The 27,507-nt window shown below is 49.1% G+C and overlaps 1 protein-coding gene and 1 long non-coding RNA gene across 4 annotated transcripts in view; one reads left to right on the top strand and one right to left on the bottom strand.

Annotated features, from left to right (window-relative positions):
- Positions 1–1,743: 1,743 nt before the first annotated feature.
- The window catches only part of ZNF629 (zinc finger protein 629), a 60,003-nt gene continuing 34,239 nt past the window's right edge, over positions 1,744–27,507 (bottom strand). For 2 of the 3 annotated variants that reach the window (XM_070231896.1, XM_023655614.2), the window contains exons 3-4: positions 7,809–7,916; positions 1,744–7,653 (exon numbers count right to left, since the gene is read on the bottom strand). In XM_070231896.1, coding sequence (XP_070087997.1) covers positions 5,120–7,653; positions 7,809–7,881 — 2,607 coding nt within the window. In that variant the 5' untranslated portion in view covers positions 7,882–7,916 and the 3' untranslated portion in view covers positions 1,744–5,119. Of the gene's footprint in view, positions 7,654–7,808; positions 7,917–10,472; positions 10,927–27,507 lie in introns of those variants that run through there. The other variant, XM_005598768.4, reaches the window with a different exon arrangement.
- Positions 14,971–15,856, top strand: LOC138917129 (uncharacterized). The gene is made up of 2 exons (XR_011424657.1): positions 14,971–15,147; positions 15,291–15,856. It is a non-coding gene; the product is annotated as an uncharacterized lncRNA (long non-coding RNA).

The raw sequence follows: 27,507 nt of genomic DNA, 5'->3' as shown, positions 1-27,507 counted from the left end.
CGAGGGCTACTGTCTGTGATTGGCCACAGGGTCCAGTGGAGCATTTGACATTGATTACTCCCTAAAACTTCCCTTGGGCCCTGTGGTGCTACACTCTCCTAGGTTTTCCTCATACACACTGTCTTCCTCCACACCTCTCCTTTCTACCCTACCACTCTCCCTGAGTGTTGTTTATCCATGGCTGTGGCTACAGCTAAGCTGCTAAGACTCAACTCCTTATCCAGCCCAGTTTCCCTTCCTGAGTTCCAGACCTGGGAAGTCACCACCATTTGTGAGAGAGGGAGTAAGGTCATGTCACTCTCCTTAAAAATCCCCCAGTGGTGCCCTATCCCCAAGTTCCTCAAACAAGAAGCTCCAGACTCTGGTCTCTGCTCTCTACCTTCCCTCAGTCCCTACCCCTCTATGGTCTAACCCCACACCTAACTGTTATGCACCCTCTATCTCCCACCACCTGGCCCCTACACGTACTATTTCCTGTTCCTGCAACCCTCATCCCTCACATCACTTCCTCCAGCCAGTTTTCTGATCCTCTGCTGTGGCAGCCACCATGTCTGGGTCTACAGCCCCTTCTGCCAAGTCTCTAAACCAATCACTGTGCTCTAGTGTCTGTGCTTTCCCTGTGGTCCCCTCACTTTACTGAGGACCCCTCCTGTGCTAGGACCAGTTCTGATGTACCTCAGTATCCCCAGGGCTAGGAACACAAGGAATATAGAATAGCCTTCATTACTCACCTCTATGTGAAAGGCAAGTCCCTCCTCCCTCCCCCCTGCCCCACCCCTTGCTTTCCAGATGGGGAAGAGGAAGGAGAGACACAGGGTAGGTGGGGAGACAGCTTCCTAACTCGGGCAGGAGGCCCCCAACAGACTGGGGCAGAGGCAGGTGACAGGTTAGAGCAAATGTTGACCTCAGGCAGCCACTCAGGGACCATGGCCAGGCCTCGGCCCAGGAGATAGCACTGAGGCAAGCCTGGCTGAGGATTCATCAGAGTAGCCCTGCCTGGCCCGGACAGTGTGGAACCCTGGCTAGGCCCAGGTCCAGCGATGGGGGAGGAGAGTCTTGGTTGGCTGCAGACCCTGCTCCTGGCCATTCCGGTTTCCCTCACTGCCTTGCTGTGGATCTTGGGCAAGTGGCTGCCCTTCTCTAGGCCTCACCCCCTCCACACAGTGCGGGCTTATGGGCTACCTCCTGACAGTGAGATGACAAGCCAGGTCTCCATCCACCTCTCCTCAAGGGTCTAGGAGGCTCCAGAACAGAGGAAGGGGTGGGCTATGCCCAGGACCCAGGTGAACCAAGGGAAGTGGCTGCCTGCTTCTGGAACTAGATCTTAGGAGCTGTGCCTGTGGCCAGCCTGGCGGGGGGGGGGGGGGGGGGTGTGGGGGGGGTGCAGGTGTTGTGGCCAGAGAGGCCTCCCTGGGGCTGCACAGCTGGGCCTGAGCCAGCCAGTGCCAGAGTCACCAGGCAGCCACCCAGCAGTCTGGTGCTGAAGTCAGGCACCAACAAAAGCTGCTTGGCTCTGCCACCATGCTAGCACATTCCCCCCCTCCCCCGGCCAGGGTGTGGATTGTAAAACTCTATAAAGCTTCAGGCTCCCACTAGCAAGCACTGGATAGATTTTAGTGCCTCTGGGGAAAGGGTGCCAGGGCAGCCTGAGGCTAGGCTGAGCTTTTGTGGACCCTGGCTCTAGGAAGGGACAAGCGCTTTCAGCTGGCTCTAGGCTTGAAAGAGAAGACAGAAAACACCTGGGAAATCTTATTCCCTTTATTCTCTTCAACTAATCAACATGACCACTGGTGACACAACACTGTTATTGACACACAACACTCAAAAGTGGGGCCTCTCCTCACTCCAGGGGGGACAAGTCAGGTGAGTGGGACTTCCCTAATGGGGGCAAAGGAGTCTAAGAGCTGCTCACCTCAGGGGCGAGTGTCATAGAACCCCACCTCTTGGTTGTGATGGTTTCAAGTTTCCCCACCATTCAGGATTCACGCCCAGTTCTTTTGAGTTCCCATCTGACCTCCATATCCATAGCAGTTTCAAGTTTCACCCTAAGCTCAGATGACTTTCTGCTCTTTCCTCTGCTTTCATCATGGCTTTGTGACCCTGTCTGTTGGGTTCCTCCACCAGGGGACTTCTGAAGAGTCAGGCCTACATGGAGTTGGACAAGAGGGTTTGGCTACACTATGCCTTCTAGACTCAGTTTTGGTGGGCAAGTGCCACAATCCTGGGCCTTTGCCTGAGCTGGTCAGAGGGACTCGACACTGCCACCTCCCCCAAACCAGCTCCCTGCTTAGTTCTTGCCAGAAGTAGCCTGCTCTGGGAGGGAAGCATCTGGTTAAAGGAGTTTGGAGAGGTGGGCGAGAGAGAACAGTTCACACCCCAGAGGTGTCCGACTCTGCTCCTTTCCTGCTATGAAACCCCAGACCCTGACTGATCGTGTCCACATCATCCATTCAGTACTGGAGCTGAGACCCCTGGCCCTCACCCATCCCTACAACATGCGAGCATCCTACTACGTATGCTACACTCTAGTCCTCAATAGGCCTACAGTCAGCCTTTGACCACACTGACCACCTCCTCTCGGAATGGCCCCTGAGCTCCAGAGGCTGCTCCCTAGGATTCTTTTCTGGAGACAGATTCCTCAGGCCTGTTTCCGAGGGGATCTGCTTCTAACTTTACAAGCAGTTTGTCTCTACAATTGAACTTTCTTTCTGCTACCATCTTAGAGGGGAAAAAAAATCTGCTTTGTCTTAGAGGATTGTCTCTTCTTCCTCAGTCTCGTAGGGAGACCCCCTTTGTTGACACTTCCGTCAGTAGAGATTCAGCAGGCAGGCTCCTTCTCCCCTCTCAGTAGTGCTTTCCAACCTGGCACTTGGGTGGGGTGGGGCTTTATGCAGATGATAACAAATGTCTTCCCACAATCATATGAGGCCTGCATTTTCCTTCTCCCCAGCAGGCCTGGGTTTTTCCTCCTACAATAGTATAGATTTTTGATCCTTTAAATTGGAGGGTCATCCCTTTGGCGGCAGGGTAGATGGACTTTCACCTTCTGAACTTTTAGGTAATGGAATTAGAGGTCTCTTCCACAGCTTGGTAGGAATCCGAGTCACCCTCTCCAGGGATGTGATTCCTGAGAGTCCACTTCATCTAGCATCTCAGTTCTCTTCCTCCAGAACCAAGTGCATTACTGGTGCCAGTGTGGGGTCAGTGGGTACTTCCTTTGGACCCAGTACTGCATGGAGTTCTCTCCTTCTTTAAGAGTCTCCCGGGTTAGGGGGTGGGATTCTTGTTACAGATGTTTCCATTTCCTCTCTTCAACCATTTTAGAGGGCAACAGTCTCTTTCCCCTGCCACACACACACCCAGTCACGTTAGCAGGTTTTGCTGGGTTAATGAAAGTAACTGTGTGTGGTGTGTGAGGACATATGAGCCTAGCCGGGGAGTGTGTTTCTCATCCTTTCGTTTCCCTCTGAAGGTTACTGGCAAAGGAGGAGAGGTGCCAAGTGGGTGGAATCTGTCCCTTTCCAAGACCATGATTGGGCTGGATCATCACAAACTCAGAGGGCTCCAGGTACCAGGGTGGGGAAGGTGGTTAAGCCTCTGTAGACTCTTCAGGGACCCATGATCCAGTCTGGGGGGTTTGGACAACCCCCACTATGTGCAGGCTGGCTCATCCTGCCAGCAGCCTTGCTAACAACTCAGATGAAAGAGTGAGGTTTAAAAGCAAGTTGCTGGCTAATCAGAGCTCTCCATTCTGTTGACTTGCTGCACTCATGCCACAGGGCACACACACACACGGCTTTCGCTGACTTGGAGAAGAGAAGTCTAGGGAGGATTTAACCACACACAGCCCTTGAGTCTCTGAAGGGCTTTATTCTTTGGAGGTTGACTAGCAGTGTTTCTCCTTCTCCAACCAAGGACAGAATTTGAGGAAATTGGCGGCCACTGCAGCAAGACTGGTGGCAGTTAGAGTTCAGGAGAAACCTCCTGACATTGAGACCTGAGAATGTGGCAGGAGGGACCCCCCCCACCCCTGGAGGCCCCTCAGCAGAGAAGTCCCCAGCTGGGCTGGGCTGGGGAGAACCCTGTGGCCTGAGCTGGGATCTGCTTGCACTTGCAGTTTAACAAGCTCCCGCAAACAGGGAGGCCTGGGCGGCCTGGAGTCGCTAGGTTCCGTATGAACACAGTTTCTCCACCTTGATTTGCTTCCCTCAAAGCACTCTAACAGAAATCCCCCACTCTTCCCCATAATTTTTGTGGTAGTTTCCCAGTATTCTTAAAAGTTTTTATGCACCCTAAACTTCAGCCCTTTAAAAAGGCTTGACATCATTTTTTTTCTTTCCCATTTGTTGGTTCTTTTGATAAGGAATTCCATGGGCCTCTTCCTCTAACACATGCAGTCCATCTACGATTGGGCCCACACCCCGAGGAAGCCCCAGTGCAAGGAGCTCTCTCTCCCTAGTTCCTGGGTCGTTTCTCCTCTGTGGGTCTGTGGGCTCCTCATCATTTGTTTTCCTCCTATCTTTGTCCTTTTCCTTTCCCAGTTCCACCCAAACCCCACACTACTGCCCAGCTGAGCATTTTCCTCAGTGTAATTGTCCAAGGCTTCCGGGAGAGACGCTCCCTCCCATACTCCAGTGGGAGAGAAGACTGTGGAGCAAGTTCATGGGAGGCTCTTCTGTACCTTCTGAGGGTCACACCTCCCAAGTCAATGCCATTGTTGTATTCCCTGCACTTCCCTGACCTTAGAGTTTTATAAGGATTTTGATACAGTTTTATAGGGGTGTCTAGAGACATATTGAGACCTCTTCCTACAATTAATAGGGCTTTTATCCACTAGGGTTTATAGGGGTTTTCTGCTACAGACTTAAAGGGCTTTTTTTTTCCTACATATTTATAGGGTTTCTAACCCAACAGTTTTTCTCTACTGCCTTATAAGTGGTTCCCACCAAGAATTTCATAGGGTTTCTCATCACTGATGTAAAAGCATTATTTTTACCCAGGGTTCTTTATCCTCCACTTCTCTACAATCTGATAGGGTTTTCCTCCTTTCCCCATCTAATTTTTGGGGAGATCCAGTGTTCCTCTCAGGAGAGAAAGGCCCCTGGTCTCCAGACCCATTTCACAGGGAGACCCCTGGGTGGCAGCTCCTATGAAGGAGAAGGGCTGCAACTTCCGTGAAGCCGTCTCCACACTCGGGACATAAATAGGGCTTTTCCTCCAAGAGGGCTTTAGGGTTTTCCCCATCCCCATGGCTGCTACTCCCTGTGGGAGTGGGGGCTTCTCCCTCACCTTCCTGGCTTGTGGACAAGGTGGCTGGCTCTGGAAGGGGGTCCTCGGGTTTGGGGGACTTTTCTTGGGTGTGAGTCTCCTGGTGCCGGATGAGGGCCAGGCGATCCAGGAAGGAGGCCCCACAATCTGAACAGCTGTAGGGTCTGGGCCCCAGGGGGCTCCTGAGATGCTCAAGGAGGACAGAAGAGCTCTTCCCCAGCTCGGGACTCTTCTGGGGTTTCCCACCTGCATGGACTTTCTGGTGCAGCAGTAGCTCAGAGCTGAGGCCAAAGCTTTTTTTGCATTCAGGGCATTTAAAAGGCTTTCCACTTAGGAAGGGACTGGGCCCTGCCCCCTCCCCTAGGCCAATCCTGTAATCAGGAAAGAGAAAGGGCTTTTCACTGCCATGAGTGAGCTGATGTTGGAGGAGCACAGCACGATCCAGAAAGCTTTCCCCACAGTGGGAACAAATGTAGGACTTGGAGGAGAGCAGCCCCAGCCTTTGGCCAAAGCTCTCCTGCCCCTCAGGCGTTTTAAAGGGCTGGCCTGGGGGGTCAGCTCTGCCCTCTGCAGCACCTGGATAGGAATTCCCTCCAAAAGGGAGTCTGGGGGGTCTGAACTGAGGAGGTTTGGGGGCTGGGTGTGCGATGAGGCCATCTGAATTTTTGTAGGGGTTTTCTCCAATATGGATCCTCTGATGCTGCATGAAAATGCCCTCATCATTGAATCCTTTTCCGCAGACGAGACACTTGTGTGGTTTGGCTCCGGGGGGTGGGGTCAGCAGGGCGGGGTCCCCAAGCCCCAGAAGGCTGTCACCCTGAGCTCTTCGAGCTGGGGTCTTCCCTCTTTCGTGGATCACCCGATGCTGCTCCAGCTCGTGCGCCTCCAGGAAGGCCTTCCCGCAGTCGGAGCACACGAAGAGGTTCTCATCCATGTGGGTGCGCACATGAGTGATGAGGTTCGAGCTCTGGCTGAAGCTCTTGCCACATTCGGGGCACTTGTAGGGCTTCTCGCCTGTGTGGGTGCGTCGGTGCTGGATGAGGTGGGAGCTGCGGATGAAGCTCTTGCCACAGTCAGAGCACTTGTAGGGCTTCTCACCCGTGTGGATGCGCTGGTGGCGGATGAGGGTGGAGCTCATGATGAAGCTCTTGCCGCAGTCGGCACAGATGTAGGGCCGCTCGCCGCGGTGGATGCGCTGGTGGTTGATGAGGTTGGAGCTGACGCTGAAGCTCTTGCCGCACTCAGGACACTTGTAGGGCCGCTCCCCCGTGTGCGTGCGCTGGTGCCGCAGCAGTGTGGCGCTCAGCGTGAAGGTCTTGCCGCACACCGGGCACTTGAAGGGGTCCTCGCGCAGGTGAGTCCGCTGGTGCTTGATGAGGGTGGAGCTGTGGCCAAAGCTCTTGCCGCACTCGAGGCACTCGTAGGGCTTCTCGCCGGTGTGCGTGCGCTGGTGCTGGGTCAGCTCCGAGCTCTGGATGAAGCTCTTGCCGCACTCGGTGCAGCGGTAGGGCTTCTCGCCAGCGTGGATCTTCTGGTGCTTTAGGAGGTTGTGGTTCTGGCCGAAGCGCTTGCCGCACTCGGGGCACTTGTAGGGCTTCTCACCCGTGTGGGTGGCCTGGTGTTGGATGAGGTCCGAGCTGCGGTAGAAAGCCCGCCGGCACTCACCGCACTTGTATGGCTTCTCGCCTGTGTGGGAGCGCTGGTGCTTGATGAGGTTGGTGCTCTGGGTGAAGGCCTTCTCGCACTCGGTGCACTTGTAGGGCTTCTCGCCCGTGTGCGTGCGCTGGTGTTGCACCAGGTTGGAGCTCCAGCTGAAGCACTTGCCACAGTCAGGGCACTTGTAGGGCTTCTCGCCGGTGTGTGTGCGCTGGTGCTGCACCAGGTGCGAGCTCTGCGTGAAGCTCTTGCCGCACTCCGAGCAGGTGTTGGGCCGCTCGCCCGTGTGGATGCGCTGGTGCCGCAGCAGCTTGGACCACTGGCTGAAGCTCTTGCCGCACTCATTGCAGATGTAGGGCTTCTCAGCCCCAGATGGGCGGCCTTGCACCAGCTCCCGCAGGCTAGGCTCATTGGCTGGGACCACCGCCGGGCTGTTCCATGTGGTCAGAGTCCCCCACTGCCAACTGGCCTCACAGGCCTTGGTCCAGTCAGATGGGGTTGGGACTACCTCGGGGGCAGGGGAGTCCAAAGGGGTCTGGTGGTCCAAGGGGTTGGGGTGACCCGGTGGGGTTTGGGGGTTCTGGGGGACAGAGGGATCCTGGGAGGGTCTTTCCAGGGGCATCTCTGGTGGGTCCTTGAATTCTGGACTCTGAGCTGGATCTCCCAAGATGATCTCTTCCCCAGAACTTTCCTGGTGGGGGCTCTCCTCTTCATTCCCACTCTTGGTACCTACAGAGAGAAAGGGAGTCTCCAGCCCCCATCTCCTTTCAGAACACGGGGTCAGGCCTCTCTTCCCTCCCCTGGGTTTCCCCCAGAGTCTGGGTCCCTCCCTGAACTGGGGCCACTGTCTTGTCAGGACTGCAGTCCCTTCTTGTGCCCCTCACCTCTGTGAGCATCGCTGGGGCTCTGTTCAGGACCCTGCAGATCTGGGCCCCACAGTGCTGCTTCAGGCTCCATCCCAGAGCTCAGGACTGCCCAGTATTCCGGGGACCCTGGGGGAGAAGAGAGAAATGAGCACACAATGGGAGCTGATCTCTCCCTTTTCTTTACTCTCCGAGCCCCACTCCCCAACCTGCCCATCCCACAGTCCTTATTCCTCCTTATGTGAATTTCAGTTTCCTACCTCCCCATTTTTCTGGGCATCAGTTCTCACCTGCTCCCCCAACCCCCCTGCAGGCCTGATTCCTGCTCCAGATCTTAAGATCACAACTAAGCAAGTAGGTGAATTTAAGAGTGTAATTAAAAGCTCATCAGTCATAACCCTTTGAACCCAGATTGGGGGCTGGAGAGGTATCTGACACCCACAGGAGAAGGAGGCTCTCATCCCAACCCTCGGATGCCCAGAGGCTGGGAAACCTGTTATTTTGCTAATCAGAGGAAGCTCATTAAGACTCTAATTTTCCTCCTTAATGGGGCTGCTAATTGGGGCCAATAAACTTTCCTTATGAGCCCCATAGAGAACTGAGACTACCTGGAACACTTGAAGAGTTAAAAAAAAAAAAAGAAAGAAAGAAAGAAAAGAAAAAGAAAAGAAAGAAAAAGAAACCACGCCAATTTCCCCGAGGGGGCAGGGGCCCTTCAAAAGGACTGGGGCACTTTCCCCGTTATCCAACCGGAAGAAGGTCATGCCAGAGGTAGGGGGAGGGGGCAGTTTAAAGCCATCAGGGGCTTCTGCATGAACTACCTTGAGAGGGAAATGGAAAAGAGAGAAGCCACAAGTGTGTGGGGACCACCCAGCAGCTGACACAGTGCCTGCTGTGGTGTCCTCATTAGCTCACCCAGTCCTCCCCACAATCTTGTGAAGAGACCTGGGAATCAGGCTGTCCATTTTACAGATTAGGAAATCAACGCCCAGGGAGATTTCTCCAAGGTCACAGGCTGGAAGTGGCAGAGCTAAGACCAGAAGAGCAAGGTTCTGTGTCTGGCTTCCCTCGGCCTCTGAGAGAGGGAGATGACCTTGGGAGTCATGTGAAACCCAAGCGTGGCGGCAGGCAGGAGACAGGTGATGCGGAAAGCTCAGACAGAGCCTGCTGGCCATGAGAATGGGATGGAGAAACTCCTGGGATTAAGAGGTTTCCCTGGGTGTAAAAGGATGGGTTGGATCCAGTGACTGGGCCTGATGATCTGCGTCTATGAACCCAAAGCTCCCCACTTAAGCCTTCCATTATCACTCCTAGCCTGGTCCCCCTTTTTCTGTTCCCTTTGTTCTCTTCTGTCACTACTACATCCCATGCCTAACACATAACAGGTGCTCAATAAATTTTGTTAAACAAATGAAAGATGAATAAATGAGATGCCCCTTGCTCCTGGAAAACCTGTTTGGTCGAATGCTTTTAAAAATTAGTTTGCAAGGAGACAGAGCAAAGGAACAGGAGTTCAGAGTGGCCTCCTGTTAAAAGAGAGAGAGCTGTCACTCCAAAAAGGGTGATATGATCCCAGGATGAGGGAGCAGGGCCACAGGAGCTAAGTGCTAGAACTTCCCACAATGTTTAGACCCTTAAGAGAGTCCCTGGGGAGGGCCTGGGTTTTGGGTGGCCGTGTGGGATGGGCATTGTGTGCCTGGTGGCAGTGGTGCAAGGAGACATGGCAAAGACTCATGAGGAGGCAGCTGGGAAGTAAGCAAAGTGAAGCAGAAGCTGGCTGAACCCTGCCAAACAGCAATAAGAGAGACAGGAGTTAGATTTTAGGAAGCAAATTAATTTCTTCATCTCTGCACTCCTTAGACTATGAGAATTCCCCCTCCCCCATCTCTAAGAGTCTTTGGGGAGGTGGAAGCAGGGACCTCTGCCAATCTGGGGGCTTCCTGGCTATTTTGAAGAGGCCTGCTGCGTTTGCTGAGCACAGGTAAGAGCTTAGTACCTTGATTGTCTCGAGAAATTAAAACTCAGTGGGCCAGGGTAGAAGGAAAAGGGTTAATGACAAGGCGGACATGGAGATGAAAGCGGGGAGACCGAGGAAGGCGAGCAGTGCTTGGAGCCAACCCAGGCCCAGGCCTGAGAGCACCCGGACCTCGGCGAGCCCCACTGCGGAGGGAGCGGGGGAGGGAGGGAAGGAGACTGCCTCACTGAGAGGTGTGGAGAGCGGCCCAGGGTGACCCTGACATGGAGGCAGCAGCGGGAATGCAGCCACCCTGGCCCCTAGCCCCCCACGCCCGCACTAGCTTAGACCCTGGATTTCTGCTCCAGCTGGTCCCCGCGACCCTCTTTCGGGTTCCCAATCCCGAGCCCGACATCCAAGCCCTCCCGCGCCCGCAGGACCCCAGGGTTCCCGGCTCCCGCGGCGCCCCAGCCCCCGGCCCGCCCGGCCGAATTCCCTCTTCCCAGAATGCTCACGCCCTCCCCTCCCCCACAGCCAGACCCTCGCGCTCTTCCCAGAATCCTCGCGGCCCTCGGCGGCCCCTGCCCGGCGCCCCCCCTACCCCTGCGGCCCCGGGGCGGGGGAAGGGGCTCAGGCCCGGGCCCAGCCCCGCCTCCCGCGCCCCATTGTTCCCCGGTGGCCGTCCCGGGCCCTCGGGGCCACCCCCAGGAACCCAGGCGTCCCCAACTCACGGCTCTGGGGTCTGGGAAAGGCCGGAAGGCAGAATCCAGCCCCAGGGGACTTAACCCCTTGAATGCCCTGCCTCGGGCGACAGGCTAGATGCCGAGGACTCCCGGGTCCTTCTCAAGGGGTGATCCCAGGCTGAGGACCCAGGGACCAGTTCAGGGTGACTGGGACGGAGCAGGAAGTGACCCCAGCTTCCCGGGCCCCTCTAGCCTGGAGTCAGAGCATCAGCTCTATGGGATTTAACCCTTTGCTTCCCGCAGCCTGGGGAAAAAAGAGGACGGGGGAGCAGGGAGGTGGCTGAGACGACATCCCTCTCTCTGTCTCCAGTGGGAGTAGGTTCTCGGGAGAGCCTAGATGCCAGTGAGGGTCTCTGGGTTTCTGGCCTCACTCCATCTCACAGGAGCTGTCAGCGGCTCCCGGAAAGCCCTAGCTCCGATTTGGTGGCTGTTGGTCCCCTGGGGCCTGCCTTTGTTGGGACTCAGACCCATGGATGGGGCTCGAATGCCTGGCTTGCGGGGTGGGAGCAGGGGCTGGCAGGGCAGACCAGGAGAGGGCACATCCTACAGACTAAAACTGGCTTAAGTGAAATGATCAGTCAGGGCAAGAAGAGTTTGGACTGAAGAGACAAGCACAGCCAGAGGGATTTGTGGCAGCCTATGCTCCTGGCCCCAGCCTCACTGGCAAGCTGTGCTGGCCCCTCTTCCCCCATTAGCTCCCCTCAGAGGAGAGGACAGAAGGCCCCATGATGGCAGTAGGGAAGTTAGTGGGGGTTCCTTGACCAAGCAGGGCAAGAACCTTTCGTAGTAGCTCAGGGGGCACTCAGCTCCTAGCAGGAGAAACTTTTAAAAACCTGGGAACACCCCCAAGCCTAGGTTATCTGGGCTCCCACTTTTTATAGCTTTTATCTCATTTCCTCCTCACAACAATCTGTTGAGGTGGGACCATGTATTCCCCCCATTTTACAGGAGAGGAAACTAAGGTGTGAAAAGTGAGGGAAGGTGCGTAAGGCCATGTCATTATTTCAGTTTAACATATTTGTATATTGAAGCCTACTATTCGTGGGCACTGTGGGGAACATAGAGGTGGGGAGACCTCAGACTTGAACAAGAGTCAAGCTTTCTACCCTGAAGAAGTTTGATTGTGTGTGTGTTATAAACACAAAGGAATTACAGGAGCATATGAAAAGGGCTATCTGTCCAGAGATGTGAGGGAGCTAGGGGCGGGACTAACCATAGGGCAGAAGTTGCTAAAAAGGATGCAGCTCCTCTGCGTCTCCATCTGGGCTTCGGAGAGTGTGGCCACCGGGAGAAGAGGGCCTCGCTAGGCTTGCCTTTGCTCCCTTCTCAGCACTGTCTCCTTCACCCACATTCTCAGCTGGGCACATCTCCATCTTATCCCTGGCTTCCGTCACCTTGGATACCTCCCTCTCACCTCAGAGCCCTCACCCCTCCTGTCCCCCTTACCCTGCTCTGCTTCTCACAGCACATATCGCCACTAACTGAATATTTGCGTGTTTACCACCTGTCTCTAGCTGCCCCTTGTGCACAGTCGCATTAACGTCCACTCCACCAGGGAAGGGGCTTGGTCTCCTATACTTGCTGCTGTCTCCCAGCAACCAAAACAATGACTTGCATATAGTAGTGCTCAGTTTGCTCAATGCGTGGAACGAAGTCAATCTCCCGCCTCTTCCATCTGTTTCCAGATCAGTCCCCAGGCTGGATAGATGGGGCAAAATTGGGTACAGTGTCCCCCACTGGGCTCCAGCTGCACAATCCCGTGGGTTCACAGACACCCCCACTCTCCCACCCCTCCCTCCGTGAGACAGGTGAGGAGAAGGCTGACTAGGGATCAGAGACCTGGGGGCAGGTTCAGCCCTCACTCTCCCCTGCCCTCCAAGGGCTGCAAAGGCCTTCGCTTGCCCTGGGGCTGTGAGTCTGCAGGAAAGGTGCACCCTGGAGGCTCGCAGAAGAGTTGAATTTGGCCTACTCAGTTTTTTAGTTTTGGGGGTTTTTAAAAACGGAATTAATTCCCACATTTAAAAATCAGTACATTTCACATAAAAATCCAAATTTCCACCTTCTTTGGAAAATCCACAGATGTGGCAACATGACCCAAATTTTCACAAGACAACAACTGTTTGGGCAGTCGGTTCCTTCTGGAGAGGGGCACTGGCTCTCCAGTTTGTCATAGTCCCTATCACTCTTATTTTGTCCCCAGCCGTGAGGCTGATTTCAGTATATCAATGATCTTTCACAGTTGATGTTCCAACAGCTGTTTATCTGTAGGTATTGGTTCTGTACCCCTTGGTCTATGTCCCCCAGGGTCAGAGTAATAACTCTGAGAATGATGTCTTCTGACATAGTTACAGACTGAGTATTTACCACGTGCCAGGCACTGTTCCACGGGTCTGCATGTAGTAATTCCTTGCACCTTCATGACAACATGCATATTATTATTATCTCGAGGATAGAGAAAGTCACTTGTCACACAGCTTACTAGTGACAGAGCTGGATTCAAACCCAGGCACGCCAACTTCAGAGCCACCAGGGTTCCTAACCATGACATTCACATTGGCTCATGTGTGTCTGGGACCACAGGATAAGCCCCTCAGCCCTGCCATTCTCTTCCTCATCTTGCTCCAGCAGCTGGAGAGAGAAGTTGCAAAGGGCAAGTCACTCCTGTTGGGACCAAGCCATTCTCCAGGAACAGTTTGGAGGCAGAGGGTGCTCTGACTGTAGGTAACAGTGTGCTGTCCTGTTGCTTACCGTCAGCTGGCACAGTGGCCATAAAGGAGACCCTCCTGGCAGGGGAACTCCTAGAAGGATGAGGATGAACCCCTGTGCCTTTCATAGACAACCCACCATGCTTTCCTTGGCCACAGCTCACCAGCCTCCCACGTGGGCCCTTCATACAGGCCCTTGTGCACTGAGGCCCAGGTTGCCGCAAGAGCAGTAAGGTCCTGGAGGTGGACCTTGGTCCAAACCCTGCTCCATCCTTACTGCCGGTGTGGTCTTGGGCAACTCACTTTGCCTCTTGGAGACTCGGCTTCCTCTTCTTTGGGAAGGGGATGAGCCTTGGTTCCCAAGGGATAGGAGGGCTAAATGAGATGATCCAAGAATTCAGAACTGACCAAGCCAGCCCTGATGGCCTGGTGGTTAAAGTTCGGTGTGCTCTGCTTCGGTGGCCCAGGTTCGATTCCTGAGCATGGAACTACACCACTCATCTGTCATTGGCCATGCTGTGGCTGCAGCTCACATGCAAGAACTAGAAGGACTTGCAACTACGATTGGGGAGGGGGGCAAAAAAAGAGAGAGAAAGATTGGCAGCAGATGTTAGCTCAGGATGAATCTTTCCCAGAAAAAAAAATTATTATTACTGTCAAAAAAAAAATCAGAACTGACCAACTCTAGCCAGGTCTGCCTCACTCTTCCTTGTCAGAGCACACAGCCCTTGGCCTGGTGGACAGCAGAGCCAGGAGTCTGGAAACCATGTCCTGAGACATATCGGGAGTATGTAACCTGGGAGGACTTGGGGTCACAACCAGACACTCCAACCCTGTGCTCTATGATGAGGATGCTTTCAGGGCGGGAGGCAAAGGTGGAGAAGTTGGAGCCAGAGGAGGCTGCTCATGTCACCACCCAAGGTGCCCTCCTACCAGGACAGCTGTCTAACCACAGGCAGGGGAGGCTGCCAGATGCCACCAGGAAAGGATGAGGCCTTCTTCCCTGGAGATGTGCATGATTACAGGGTGTATTGGGGGCTGCTTTTCAGGAATGTGGTCCTCAAATGTGGGACAAGAGCTGGGTCCGAGGACCTGCCTCTGAGAGTTTGGGATTCCAGGATCAGTCACTCCCCTGCTCAAGAACCTGCAGTAGCTTCCTAGGATTTCTCACATAAAGTCCTACCCTCCTGGTGCCTTCTAACCACCACATTCCCTAAGGCTCAGAACCAAATCCTTCCTTTATGTTCCCTTCCTCAAAAATCTCATGTTAGCTGCCCAGCCCTGCTCTGTGCTTGAGGCCTTGATCTTTCTCTCCGTTTGCCTAATAGATCTTTTCAATTCAAAGTCACTGCCCCGTTTCACGTGATACCTGATCATCCTGCTCCTCAAGGCCTCTGCACCCCCTTAGCCCGTAGGTCCTCAGGCCTCCAGCGCCTCTGCTGAGTCTAGCCCCACCCCAGGCCACTGTAGCCTCCTGACTCTTATTCCTGAATTACTGCAGGACTGCCCCATTCCTGAAAGCACCACTGTGTTCACCCTCAGAATGCCTCCATGGTCCTCATTATCAATAGAGAGTCGGGTTTTTAAAATTTTTGGAAATTACAGACTTTTATATTTCTTAAAAGTCAAAATAACTTTTATTAAGCTATAGAAAATCATATGTAATTGGGCAAATAAAATAAATTTATATATTAAGTAAATGTATATATATTAAAAAAATAATAAAATATATGTATACTGTTTTGTAACCAAATACTGCATTAAGGTGTGATTTGGAATTAGTCAACAACCTTTCTCAGTTTCCTCATCTGCAAAATGACATGGTCAGATCATACGTTCTCCAACCACAGGCGTCTGACTCTCTGGATAACTTTTGTGTATATTTGGACTGTTTGAGGAAGATACATAAGTGCCTGGAGACAACAGTCGCTTCTAGGAAGGAGGACTGAGGATCTGGGGTAAGAGAGAGACAATTTTGTAAGCTTTTGTTCTGTTTGATGATTTCCAATTAAAAAACACACTTGTAAACAGTAAATGGTTAGAGTATAAGATTGGGAATGGAGACTGTGGGATTAAAACAATATGTTGATTTTTTTTTCAGGTCTGTAGTGATCCAAGTCACACTAAGTCAAATTCCACTGATTTCCTACCCATATGTGACACATATACGAACCTTCTGGAGATGACCCCATCACCCCTGGGAACAAATGCTTAAGGATGGGAAAGGAGGTTGAAGACAGATGGAGGAGAGTATTATATTGTCACATACATTAAAATACCTAAAAATTCAGTAAGCTCTCAAAACACTTGAAGCCTGATTCTGCCATTAGCATACCCCAAGGAACCTCCACTCCACAGTCCAACAGTCCACTCCAAACTCCCGGAGGCCTGGCCCCGTCCAAAGCCAACATTTCTGCTTCCCTGCACAGCGCTGTCTCTCACGCAGCACCAAGTGCTCAATCCCAACGCTCTCCCAACACAGTAAGGACTGTCTTTCTTCTGGGCCTTTCACCAAGCCCTGACTCCCTCCACCTCCTCTAGACAACCACCCCTTCTCTCCACTTAGGTAAGTCTTATCTGTCTTCAGGGTCCTGCTCAAATGCCAACCAACTTAAGTCCAGGCCCTGATGTTAACTTCCAGCAATTAAATGTTTTCAGCTTATACTTTCATTCGCATTAAGGTGTTTGTTTCTCTTAATACCTCTGAGAGGCAGGTATTATTGCCCTCTTTTGACTCATTCAGACAGTCAGATAACGTGTTCTGAGCACAGAGCGACTGTCAGACCTTGGGATCTGGGGTCTCGGATTTGCACTCCAGGTCTGGGGCTTTCCGCCTTCAAAATCCAGCTAAATCCTACCTCTTTCTTCCCTGACTACAATGTCTCCTAGCTAACTGCCCTCACCTTTGTCCTGGATTCCCAAGTTTTACTCACCATCTTTGTCACATCTGGGTACCCTCTGTACTGTTATTTGATATTTTTCTTCAATTTGACTCATTTTTCTTAACTGAAAGAAACATATCTAAGAAGGAAACTCAATGTCAGTGTGATAAATAGAAAATTTCTTTTTCTTTTTTTTTTTCTGAGGAAGATTAGCCCTGAGCTAACATCCACCAATCCTCCTCTTTTTGCTGAGGAAGACTGGCCCTGAGCTAACATCTGTGCCCATCTTCCTCTACTTTATACGTGGGACGCCTACCACAGCGTGGCGTGCCAAGCGGTGCCATGTCCGCACCCGGGATCCGAACCGGTGAACCCCGGGCTGCTGAAGCAGAACGTGCACACTTAACCGCTGCGCCACCGGGCCAGCCCAGAAAATTTCTTGTTATAAATTATAAATATAAAAATAAATACAATGCAATATTAACTCAAAATGTTCGAAGACCTAAATTTAAGACATAAAATTGTAAAACTTTTAGAAGAAAAATAGGAGTAAATCTTCAAGACCTTGGATTTGGCAATGGTTTCTTAGATACGATACCAAAATTAAAAGCAACAAAAGAAAAAAAAGAAAAAAGTAGGTAAATTGGACTTCATAAAAATTTTAAAATTTTGTACATCAAAAGAAACTGTCAAGAAAGTGAAGTCAACCCACAGAATGGGAGGAAATATTAGGAAAGCATATATCTGATAAGGGACTTGTATCCAGAGTATATAAAGAACTGTTACAGTTCAACAGGAAAGACATATAACCCAGTTAAAAAATGGGCAAAGAACTTGCATGGACATTTCTTCAAAGAAGATATACAAGTGACCAAGAAATACATGAAAAGATGTTAGTCGTGAGGGAAATGCAAATCAAAACCACAAGGTGATACCACTTCACACCCACTAGGATGGTTATGGTAATGATAATTTTTTAAAACCTGAAAATAAACCGTGTTATAAGGATGTGGAGAAATTGGAACCCTTGTACCTTGCTGGTGGGAACGTAAAGTGGTGCAGCCACCTGGAAAACAACTTAGCAGTTCCTCGAAAAGTCAGACAGAATTACCACGTGACCCAGCAATTCCAGACGTATACCCAAGAGAAATGAAAACATATGTCCGTACAAAAACCTGTACACAAATGTTCATAGCAGCATATTCATAATTCTCAAAAAGTGGAAACAACCCAAATGTCCATCAACTTGAATGGGTAAACAAAATGTAGAGTGTATGCATATAATGGAATATTGTGAAATTATGAATGTTAGGTACTTTTACCACAATTAAAAAATACAATCAATATTATGTTAATAAATGCCACTATATATTTTTGCCTAATTAAGGTGAAAGCTCTGGGTCTAAGGGGCTTGTTTTGTGTGTAGGTGTGAGAAAGAGAGAGAGTGAGAGAGACAGAGACAGAGACACAGAGAGAGCGGAGAGGTGTTAAAGGCCTGGCACCAAGCTGAGACTCTCCCGTGGGTGGAATCAAAAGGAGATTGAAGGAATCTTCAGGAGATTTTCGTGAAGGAGAATGAGAAGGAGCACCTTTCGTGTGGTGCTATCTCAGTTTTCTGGCAGAGACAGGCCAAGATCACCTGGGGACCACGTGGGCCTCAGGTGTGGGTGCCAGTGCGGTTTATGTCCTGCACAAAGGTGCTGGCTATGGGAACAGATATGGTTGCATTTTAAGCCAGGCTTAATCCAAAAGCCAAAGGCTGTGGTGCAGGGGCCTCTTCTGCCCAGAGGAGGGGCCCTTCCAAAGTTTGTCTGCCCTGAGGGGCACCTGTCTATAAATCGCCCAAAGGCACCATAGATTTGCAGCCCTTCTCTATATTGGGGGAAACCTGGTAGCAAAAGGGTATGAACTCGAAAGTCAATCAGACTTTGTCGCAATTCTTGTTTCCACCATATTCCAGCTGCGAGACCTTGTTCTAATTATTGGACTTTCTCTAAATCTCCATTTCCTCATCTGTAAAACGGGGAAAACATCTACTCATGAGAGTGTGAAGATTAGATGAGGCGTGTGAGCATGTTGACCATTAACTTTCTTCCCTCCTTTCTTCCCCTGTTTCTCCCATTAATTAGCATCATCTTTCATCTCTGGCTTAAATACATGTGTTTTTTGCACTAGAAAAGTAATACAACCATATTAAAGAAAAGATTAAAAAATTAAATCACCCATTTTTCATCTGCTCCTAGTTCAACCATTTTGCATGTTATTGTATTTCCTTCCTATATTTCTACTAAGCTTTTTTTTTTCAAACATAGTTGTAAATTTTTGTTGCTCCAATGGCTGTATGTAAAGTTCCTTCCACATATATATCATGTTTTGCTGAGTCATTTCCCTGTTGTTGAATATTTACACTACCTCAATTTTTTGCTCTTATAAATAAAACTTGAATGAATATCTCTGAGAATATATGGCTCCCAAATTTTGACTGTTTTCTTAAAGCACAGTCCCAGTAATAGAAATATTGGGTCAAATCTATGAGTGTTTCCCTGGCTTTGGCAGTGCATAATGTTGTAATTAGTTGTGACTCTAAATACTGGATGGACAGCCCATATCTGTCCATCTTGTCTAAAGGATATGAGGAGAGATTTGATTACATGCCTTGCTGAAATCCGTATAAACTAGATCTAGATAATTTCCTTGGTCTATGAACCTAGTAACCTTATAACCATAGAAAATAGTTGCTACTTCATAGGGTGGATGTGAGGATTAAATGTGTTAGTGCCTGACAGCTTTTAGACCAGGGTCCCACATGAGCGATCATTCAGTCACTGTCACTGCCTATTCTTGTTTTCACTGTATAAATGACGCAAAAGTCATCTGGTTCTTTGTGGGCTCCTAGTGACCACCACTTTCCTTATTGGGGTCTTCAGGGTTGAGTTTTGTAAGGTTATTATCATTGACTAATGGCTTCTGACTGCTAAGAGGTTCTTTTTTGCTTGGTACATTTGTTTATTTCCAAATACAGGTTTATAAGAAGAACTATGAGGTCAAAGCTGTGCAGCCTTTCTCTAATACGGAGGCCTCGGATATTAAAAAGACACCTTTAAGTGGGTACCAGAGGGTGATGAGGGAATCTGGCAGTTGTGTTTGTTTGCTTCTTTATTTATACATTGCTTGGTTTCAAAAAGGACTTGAGGCATTTATAGACCCACATAATATACAACAGGTGCCTGGCATCTGGTAAGACTCCTGGCCGCTAAATGCTGGCCAATATTACTGATAGTAGTGGTAGGAGAGTATCATTAACAAGATAAAAACTAAAATGGCAAGGGGCAAATGAGAACATGAATCCAGGGTTGGTGCACAAAACATAGGGTCTAAAGTTCTGTTTATACAGTTGCTAAAAGTGCCCTTACAGATTTGCTGAGCTTTTTAGAGGCCCAAGCTAATACTGGTTTCATAATTCACCTGAGGCTTGGGAGAAAGTTCTGTGAGTCCTCATCAAGATGACATTTTGTGATGCAGAGGGCCATGTCTTCAAACTCATCCCCTAATTCTGGATCCAGTCCAACACAGAGACAGATGGGCAAAGCCTCAGTGGGGTACGACCCAGAGCATGGCTGCCATAAATTCAGCCAGTCATGCTTTTAAAGCCACTGTTACAAATCACACATCCCAGCTAGGAACAATTCTAGTAAGGGGATTAGCTACAACATGTATCTTTCTGCTCTGTGGGGTTGGTATACAGTATTTCTTCCTTGACAGCTCCAGGGGCTATCAACAAACAATGAAACATGGTGGCCCTAGAAATACCCAACTGATAAGAAGATAGTTTTGTTTCACACTGAAAGGGGGACAGTATTTGGAGGTTTTGTTGTTTTTCTGGTTTTTCACCCTTGAGATCTGACCACAAGGTTGAGAGCAAACCTGCCTTGTACAGGCACAATCAAGCTCTTCTGGCTTCCAGCTGTTCTATCTCCAGGTCATCTGTCCAGCCTCCTCCCCTTTTTCTCATTGGTCTAGGGCCTATAACCCCAAAGGGCTTGGAGGTGACCTTCCTTCCATTGTAACCAACATCTTTTGTGCCAACCATTTTACGTGAGTTATTTTAGTTTTTGCCATAACTCTGGAAGGTGTTTATTGTGGCCCCTATTTTATGCTGAAGAAATAGAAGTTCAGAAATATATGAAAGGGGTCACCCTGCTAGTAAAGACTTAAAATTTAATGCAGTCCTGTAGGGCTCGAGGCCCTTCTCATCTCCACACCATGCCATCTTACTCATAAAGCATCCTTTTGATGGTCTAATTTAGAATTCCAATTGAGTTAAACGTCAAGTTTCCTGGCCTTTGGTTTGTATGATTAATATCTTTCCGTTTTTTTGAAAATTGGGACTTCATTTGTCCATATTCAGTCTTTTGTGTCTCTTCTCCAAGGAGTCAGGCGGCTTGGAGCACTCGTTGGCAAATTTTCTCATTTTACTTGTGCAAGTCAGATCAGAAGATGAGGGTTGATTCAAAGCAGCGAGATACTTTCTTAAAATTTCATACCTCCAATGTTAAGATTTCCACTTCCTCTTACTAGCGTTTGTTATTTAAAAAAAAAAATCTCATAATGCAAATAAAAACAACCATGAAATACTATTTAACCTAAGAGGTTATCGAACATAAATAGTCTGGTTATGTACTATGTGGAGAAGCAGGCACTCTCAGATATTACTGGTAAGAGTGTTTCTCTGCACTGCCTCTGTGGAGGAAGGAAAATTTGGCTACACTGACCGAAATTCAAAATGTCCACACCCTTTGACCCAAGTCCACTTCTAGCTCCTACAGGCATGGTGGCACATGCGCACAGAGGTGTGCGCACAGTGCTATGCGTGAGAATGTTGTTTCTATAGCAAAAGACTGAAAATAACCTACATGTCCACCAATAGGGGAGTTGATTAAATAAATTATGGCATATCCATATAACGGAATACTCAGCAACTGTGAAAATAAATGAAGCAGATATGTACAAACTGACATGAAACCTTCTCCGAAATATGTTGTTATGTGAAAAAAACAAATATCTACAATGTGCTAGCATTTTTATGTTTTTCTAAAAGGAGATGTTTGCATATGTGTATACTCTCTTGAGAAAGATACACAAGAAAGTGGTAACAGTGCTCACCTCAGGTGATGATGACAGGGGATGGGGCGGAGGCAGGAGGGCAGCTTGCTTTTCATTTTTATCTTTTTACACTATTTGCATTTATTTTCAAAATATAAAAAGAAGTTAAAAAGAAAACTGTAGAGGGTCGGCCCCGTGGCCGAGTGGTTAAGTTCGTGCGCTCTGCTTTGGTGGCCCAGGGTTTCGCCAGTTCGGATCCTGGGTGCGGACATGGCACCGCTCATCAAGCCATGCTGAGGCGGCGTGCCACATGCCACAACTAGAAGGACCCACAACTAAAATATACACAACTATGTACTGGGGGCTTTGGAGAGAGGAAGGAAAAATAAAATCTTAAAAAATGTAAAAGAAATCTCGTTAGAAAACACCTGCCCTGTATTGTAGGGCCACAATGTTCCTTGCTAGAGAAAGTGTGTATGGTCTTTGATCCAGGGCAGCCTCACTCCTCTATGTGCCCTTGGGGACATTCTGGGAGATATTCAGTGCCCTGTTCTGACTGACCAGTCCTGACTAAACCACTGACTTGTGGAGTGATCTTGGAGGAACCTCACATTTTCTCGGTATTAGGGTACAGAAACCATAAGATAGACAATGTCTTGCCCTCTCCAAGTTTAAGCCAGGCAGAAGGAGCAGCGTGGCCAAGGGCATGGAGGTGAGAAAGTCTGGGCCCACCAACTCCAGTTCCTCATCTCCCATCACCCCCACCCCTTTCACTCACAGCTTCCACACCCACATTCTTCTTGGCTGCTCTCTTGCATGACTGTCTAGTTGCTAATTCCTTAGGGAATGAAAGGAAGAAAGGACAGCCTGACTGTGTTCTCCAGGCCTCCACAAACTCTAAGGACCTTTAGTACTAAACATTGGAGCTGAGTAGAAAGTGCCCAGAATGACCTGAGTAGTGGAAGCAGGAAGAAATGGCCAGTCAGACTGGCCTCTGAGGTTTCCACAGGTTGTGTGAAAGGTCAAGTTGGATGGTGATCATTTTCACACATAAAAACATGGTTTTAGGGGCCGGCCCGGTGGCGCAGCGGTTAAGTGTGCACGTTCCGCTTCGGCGGCCCACGGTTCGCTGGTTCAGATCCCGGGTGCGGACGTGGCACCGCTTGGCACGCCATGCTGTGGTAGGCGTTCCACAAATAAAGTGGAGGAAGATGGGCACAGATGTTAGCTCAGGGCGAGTCTTCCTCAGCGAAAAGAGGAGGATTGGCAGCAGATGTTAGCTCAGGACTAATCTTCCTCAAAAAAACCCCAAAAAACAAAAAAAGCCACGGTTTTATTTTATCCTTAAAACATACACTCAGTGCCTTTTTCTTTTGGATGTCTGCAACTTGCTTCTTTTTAAGGTCACAAGATCCTTTTCTTTAAGCAGTGATGTCCACTCTGTGGCAGCGCCGTTCATTATTTTGATCCTGTTGTGGGATTAGGTGATTCTACACAGCCTCCCCACCTCTGGACTAATCAGGAATCCATGGCTGGGGCAGCACCATGGCTTTTGATGCTTTAGTTTGGAATTCCCAGAAAAAGTTTCTAAAATCAGAGCTGCAGTGTGGAGGAGAGGAGAAGGCACACTCCCTGAAACCAGAGGGTCTGGAGTTCACATCAGATGCTGACATACACTCAAACCCCAGATCTTCATCCATAAAATGGGAAGAATAATAAAATGGGAGTAATAATAACACTCCCTTCACAGACTTGCCCGAAGGTCATAGAGATAGGTATGTAAGGGATCTAGCATGAAGAAGGCCCTCAATAAACAGCAGCTCTCACCGTCATTTCTTTCGTGTTCCTCATTCTCACGTCACAAAACTGACCCTCCCGCCACAGTCCTTTTTTACCAGGTAGCAGTGAAAACAATCGCGGTAACTACCACTTACTGAGCACTTATTTTGCCTCAGGAACTCTTCTGAGTGCGTTACATGTGTTAGTTCATTGAATCCTACAGCAGACCCTTGAGGTTACATACGGTTACTTTACAGATAAGCAAGCAGAGGCACAGAGGGGTTAAACAACCTGTCTGAGGTCGCTCAGCATCTTAGCCCAGCTGGGATACAAACGCAGGCGGTAGGGCTCTGCCCTCTTGATCTAGGCACCAGAATCATTAAAACGTTCCCCAGGGTGAACACAAGACAACTGAGCCCTTCTCAGGGAGAAAGTGAGCGAATCCCTCCAGGTATGGATTTAGCGTCCTGGAGCCGAAAGGGTTATTCCCACGGAGACGCCAGTACCCCGGGCTCCTAGAGAGGCCCCGTCGTGGGCGGGAGGAAGATGCATTTCCGGCCTGGGTCGGGAGGCCGGGAGTCCGACCGGCTCGCTCCAGGCTCGGGGCGCTCGGGCCCCGCTCGGCCCCCGCCTCCCTGCGGGGAGGAGGGGAAGGGTTCCCCCAAAGGCATCCCTGCCTCCTGAATTCCAGAAAGGGTGGACTGATTGCTGAGGAGGGGAGGGCCGGCCCGCGCAACCAGGGGCGCCCGGGGTGGGGGTGGGGTTGCCCCCGGGGTGTCTCTGAACTTGGCCAGCCGGTGGCTTCTGGTCCTCGTCCCCCAGGCTGATCGGGGGAGGCCCGAGGCGGGCGGGCGTTTCTTCGGGACGGACCTGCAGTTTGGTCCCCGGCCGAGGCCCCCTGCCTCCCTTCCCTGAGACCTCCAACCCTCCAGAGCCCGGGGAGAGAGCCCCCGCTCATTTCTCCCCCTCCCGAGAGCTGGCCTGTCCACCTCGTCCTTAATCTTCACCACCGCCGTGATCAGTGGGCGGCATCATCTCCATTTTACAGGCCACTTGCTTATAAAGTCAGTTTTATAAACGGTCTTATCTGACGCTCAGCCGGCCAGTAGGGGAGGTAGGACTGCCCTTGCTGGTTAGGCCCTTAGGCTTGTTCCCTCTTCCGTGTTGGGGTGATGTCTAGATCACAAGCTAACTTCTCCAACTCAGCAGGCCTAAACCAACCTGGCAGGCCTTTCTCTTTCTGTCAAGCGAGATGGTTCATTCTCAGAAAGGTTGGGACCTCTGTTATCTTTTCTCCTGCCCTCCCCTCCACTTTCCACATCCTTTCCTTACCATCTTTTTAGTCTTCCTCTTTTTCAGTCCAGTCTATCTTTCCAGTCCCACTGCCACCATCTTTTAACCTCATTGTCACAAACCTGTGTTACTGCAGTAATCTGCAGTCCTGACTACTTCCCCTGGTATTTCAAAGGCTTGCCACGCCACTCCGCCAGCCCCCAAATCCTTGTATTAAACCATCCCCCTGTTCAAAGAACCCTTGTAGTCTATAAAACTAAAGCTGTCTATAAGCTCAAGGTAAAACTCTAGCATGGCATTCAAGGCCATCTTTCTAACTTAATCTCTCTTAGTTCCTAAGGAGAGTTTACAGACTGGTAGCTACAACTGGAAAATCTGTTTCAACTGGCCAGTAGAGTTTCTTTTTAAAATTTGTCTTGACATTTTCTTTAAAATCAGGAGATTTCATTAAAAAAACAAACAGATTTCCAGCCTTCGATACATCAGCAGAGCTGGAAACAGCCTATGTTCTTGCATTCAGCAACTGGTTGAAGTGAGAAGTGGCTGACCCTTTTCCATAGGGCTGTGTCCCCCAGTTCACCTTGGTTCCCTCCATTCCATAGTACGCCCTGTCTCTAAGCCTGAGGATCAGCGGTGTGCTTGCATTGACATCTCTCCTATAGTAGAGAAACAGAGAGGCAGCCTCAGAGAACAGAGAGCAGAGGCTTTACACAGTCCTGAAAGCCAGAAGCCCTTTACAGACCTCTCAACCTGAAGCGTCTGCTGAAAATTCAGCCGAAGCTACATCTAGGACCCAGCTGTGTCCATATGACCTTGTGCATGAAACCCAACCTGATTCTGATTCTGAATTCCAAGCTCCAGAATAACAACAGTGGTTAACATGTACTGAGGCACTCTCTGAGCCAAGCACTGCCAAGTACTTCCTACCCAGGGCCTCCTTCCAGCCTCACCAGCACAGAGGAGCCAATACTGTGAGTATGTCCTCTTTGCAGATGAGAAGGCTGAGGCTCCAGTGCCTGAGTAACCCTCCTAAGGCCACATAGTAACAGGCTGAGCCAGGAGTTCAAGTCCGCATGGGCTGATTGAAAGGCTCCCGCACTTAGCACTGTGCTCCTTCCAAACTTAGAGGCTGCAGTAGTACCATTGAACTGCACACTTAAAAATGGTTAAGATGGATTATAACATTAAAGATAAAGGGAAAGAAAACATCAAATATAAATATAATCTAATCATTTGAACCACAAACAGCACAAGATGGAGTAAGTTGTGACAATAACAACTTAGAAGGGGAAGAGGATAGGGATGAAATTGTCTTAGTCAAAGGAAATAAGAGGCCATCAGAAAATGGACTATTACATCTATGAGATTTTTTATTCAAACCTCATGATAACCACTAAACAAATAATCAGAACAGACACACAAATTATAAGTAAAGGGAAAACTAAGAAAACCATCGTAGAGAACTACCAAACTGAATTGGTAGTCTGAAATACATGGGACGAGAAACAGGGGAAAAGGAGAAGAACCAGAAGACAAGTGATAAAATGGCAGCATTAAGCCCTCGTATATCAGTAATCACTCTAAATGTAAATGGATTGAACTCTCCAATCAAAAGACACAGAGTGGTGGGATGGATTAAAAAACAAGACCCAACAATATGCTGCCTCTACGAAACACATCTCAGTTCTAAAGACAAACTCAGGCTCAGAGTGAAGGGATGGAAGATGATACTCCAAGCTAACAGCAAACAAAAGAAAGCAGGTGTTGCCATACTTACATCAGACAAAGTAGACCTCAAGATAAAAAAGGCAATGAGAGACAAAGAGGGGCAGTATATAATGATAAAAGGGACACTTCACGAAGAAGACAGAACACTTATAAATATATATACACCCCACACAGGAAAACCAAAGTACACAAAGCAACTATTAACAAACCTAAAAGGAGATATTAACAACAACACAATAACAGTAGGGGACCTTAACACCCCACTTATATCAATGGATAGATCATCCAGACAGAAAGCCAACAAGGAAATAGTGGATTTAAGTGAAAAACTAGACCAGATGGACTTAATAGATATATGTAGAACACTCCATCCAAAAACAGCAGAATACACATTCTTCTCAAGTGCACATGGGACGTTCTCAAGGACAGACCACACACTGGGGAACCAGGCAAGCCTCAATAAATTTAAGAAGACTGAAATCACATCAAGCATCTTTTCTGACTATAATGCTATGAAACTAGAAATCAACTACAAGAAAAAAGCTGGGAAAATGACAAATATGTGGAGACTAAACAACATGCTACTGAACAACCAATGGATCATTGAAGAAATTAAAGGAGAAATAAAAAAAACATCTGGAGACAAACGAAAATGAAAATACACCATACCAACTCATATGGGATGCAGCAAAAGTGGTCTTAAGGGGGAAATTCATAGCAATACAGGCCCACCTTAACAAATAAGAAAAATCTCAAATAAGCAATCTTAAACTACACCTAACAGAATTAGAGAAAGAAGAACAAACAAAGTCCAAAGTCAGAAGGAGGGAAATAATAAAAATTAGAGCAGAAATAAATGAAATTGAAATAACCAAAAACAGTAGAAAGGATCAATGAAACAAAGAACCGGTTCTTTGAGAAGACAAACAAAATTGACAAACTTACATAGCTCAACTCACTAAGAAAAAAAGAGAGAAGAGGGGCTGGCCCCGTGGCCGAGTGGTTAAGTTCGCGCACTCCGCTGCAGGCAGCCCAGTGCTTCGTTGGTTCGAATCCTGGGCGCGGACATGGCACTGCTCATCAAACCACGCTGAGGCAGCGTCCCACATGCCACAACTAGAAGGACCCACAACGAAGAATATACAACTATGTACTGGGGGACTTTGGGGAGAAAAAGGAAAAAAATAAAATCTTTAAAAAAAAAAAAAAAAAAAAGAGAAGACTCAAATAAGTAAAATTAGAAAGGAAAGAGGATAAATTACAATGGATGCCACAGAAATACAAAGAGAATACTATGAAAAACTATATGCCAACAAATTGGACAATCTAAAAGAAATGGATAATTTCTTAGACTCATACAACCTCCCAAAACCGAATGAAGAAGAAAGAGAATCTGAATAGACCAATCACAAGTACACAGATTGAAACAGTAATCAAAAACCTCCCCAAAAATAAAGTCCAGGACCAGATGGCTTCTCTGGAGAATTCTACCAAACATTCAAAGAAGATTTAATGCCTATCCTTCTCAAACTA

Source organism: Equus caballus, chromosome 13, assembly GCF_041296265.1.
Source record: "Equus caballus isolate H_3958 breed thoroughbred chromosome 13, TB-T2T, whole genome shotgun sequence".
NCBI classification, from domain to species: Eukaryota; Metazoa; Chordata; class Mammalia; order Perissodactyla; family Equidae; genus Equus; species Equus caballus.
This window is presented reverse-complemented; position numbering and strand designations above follow the sequence as displayed.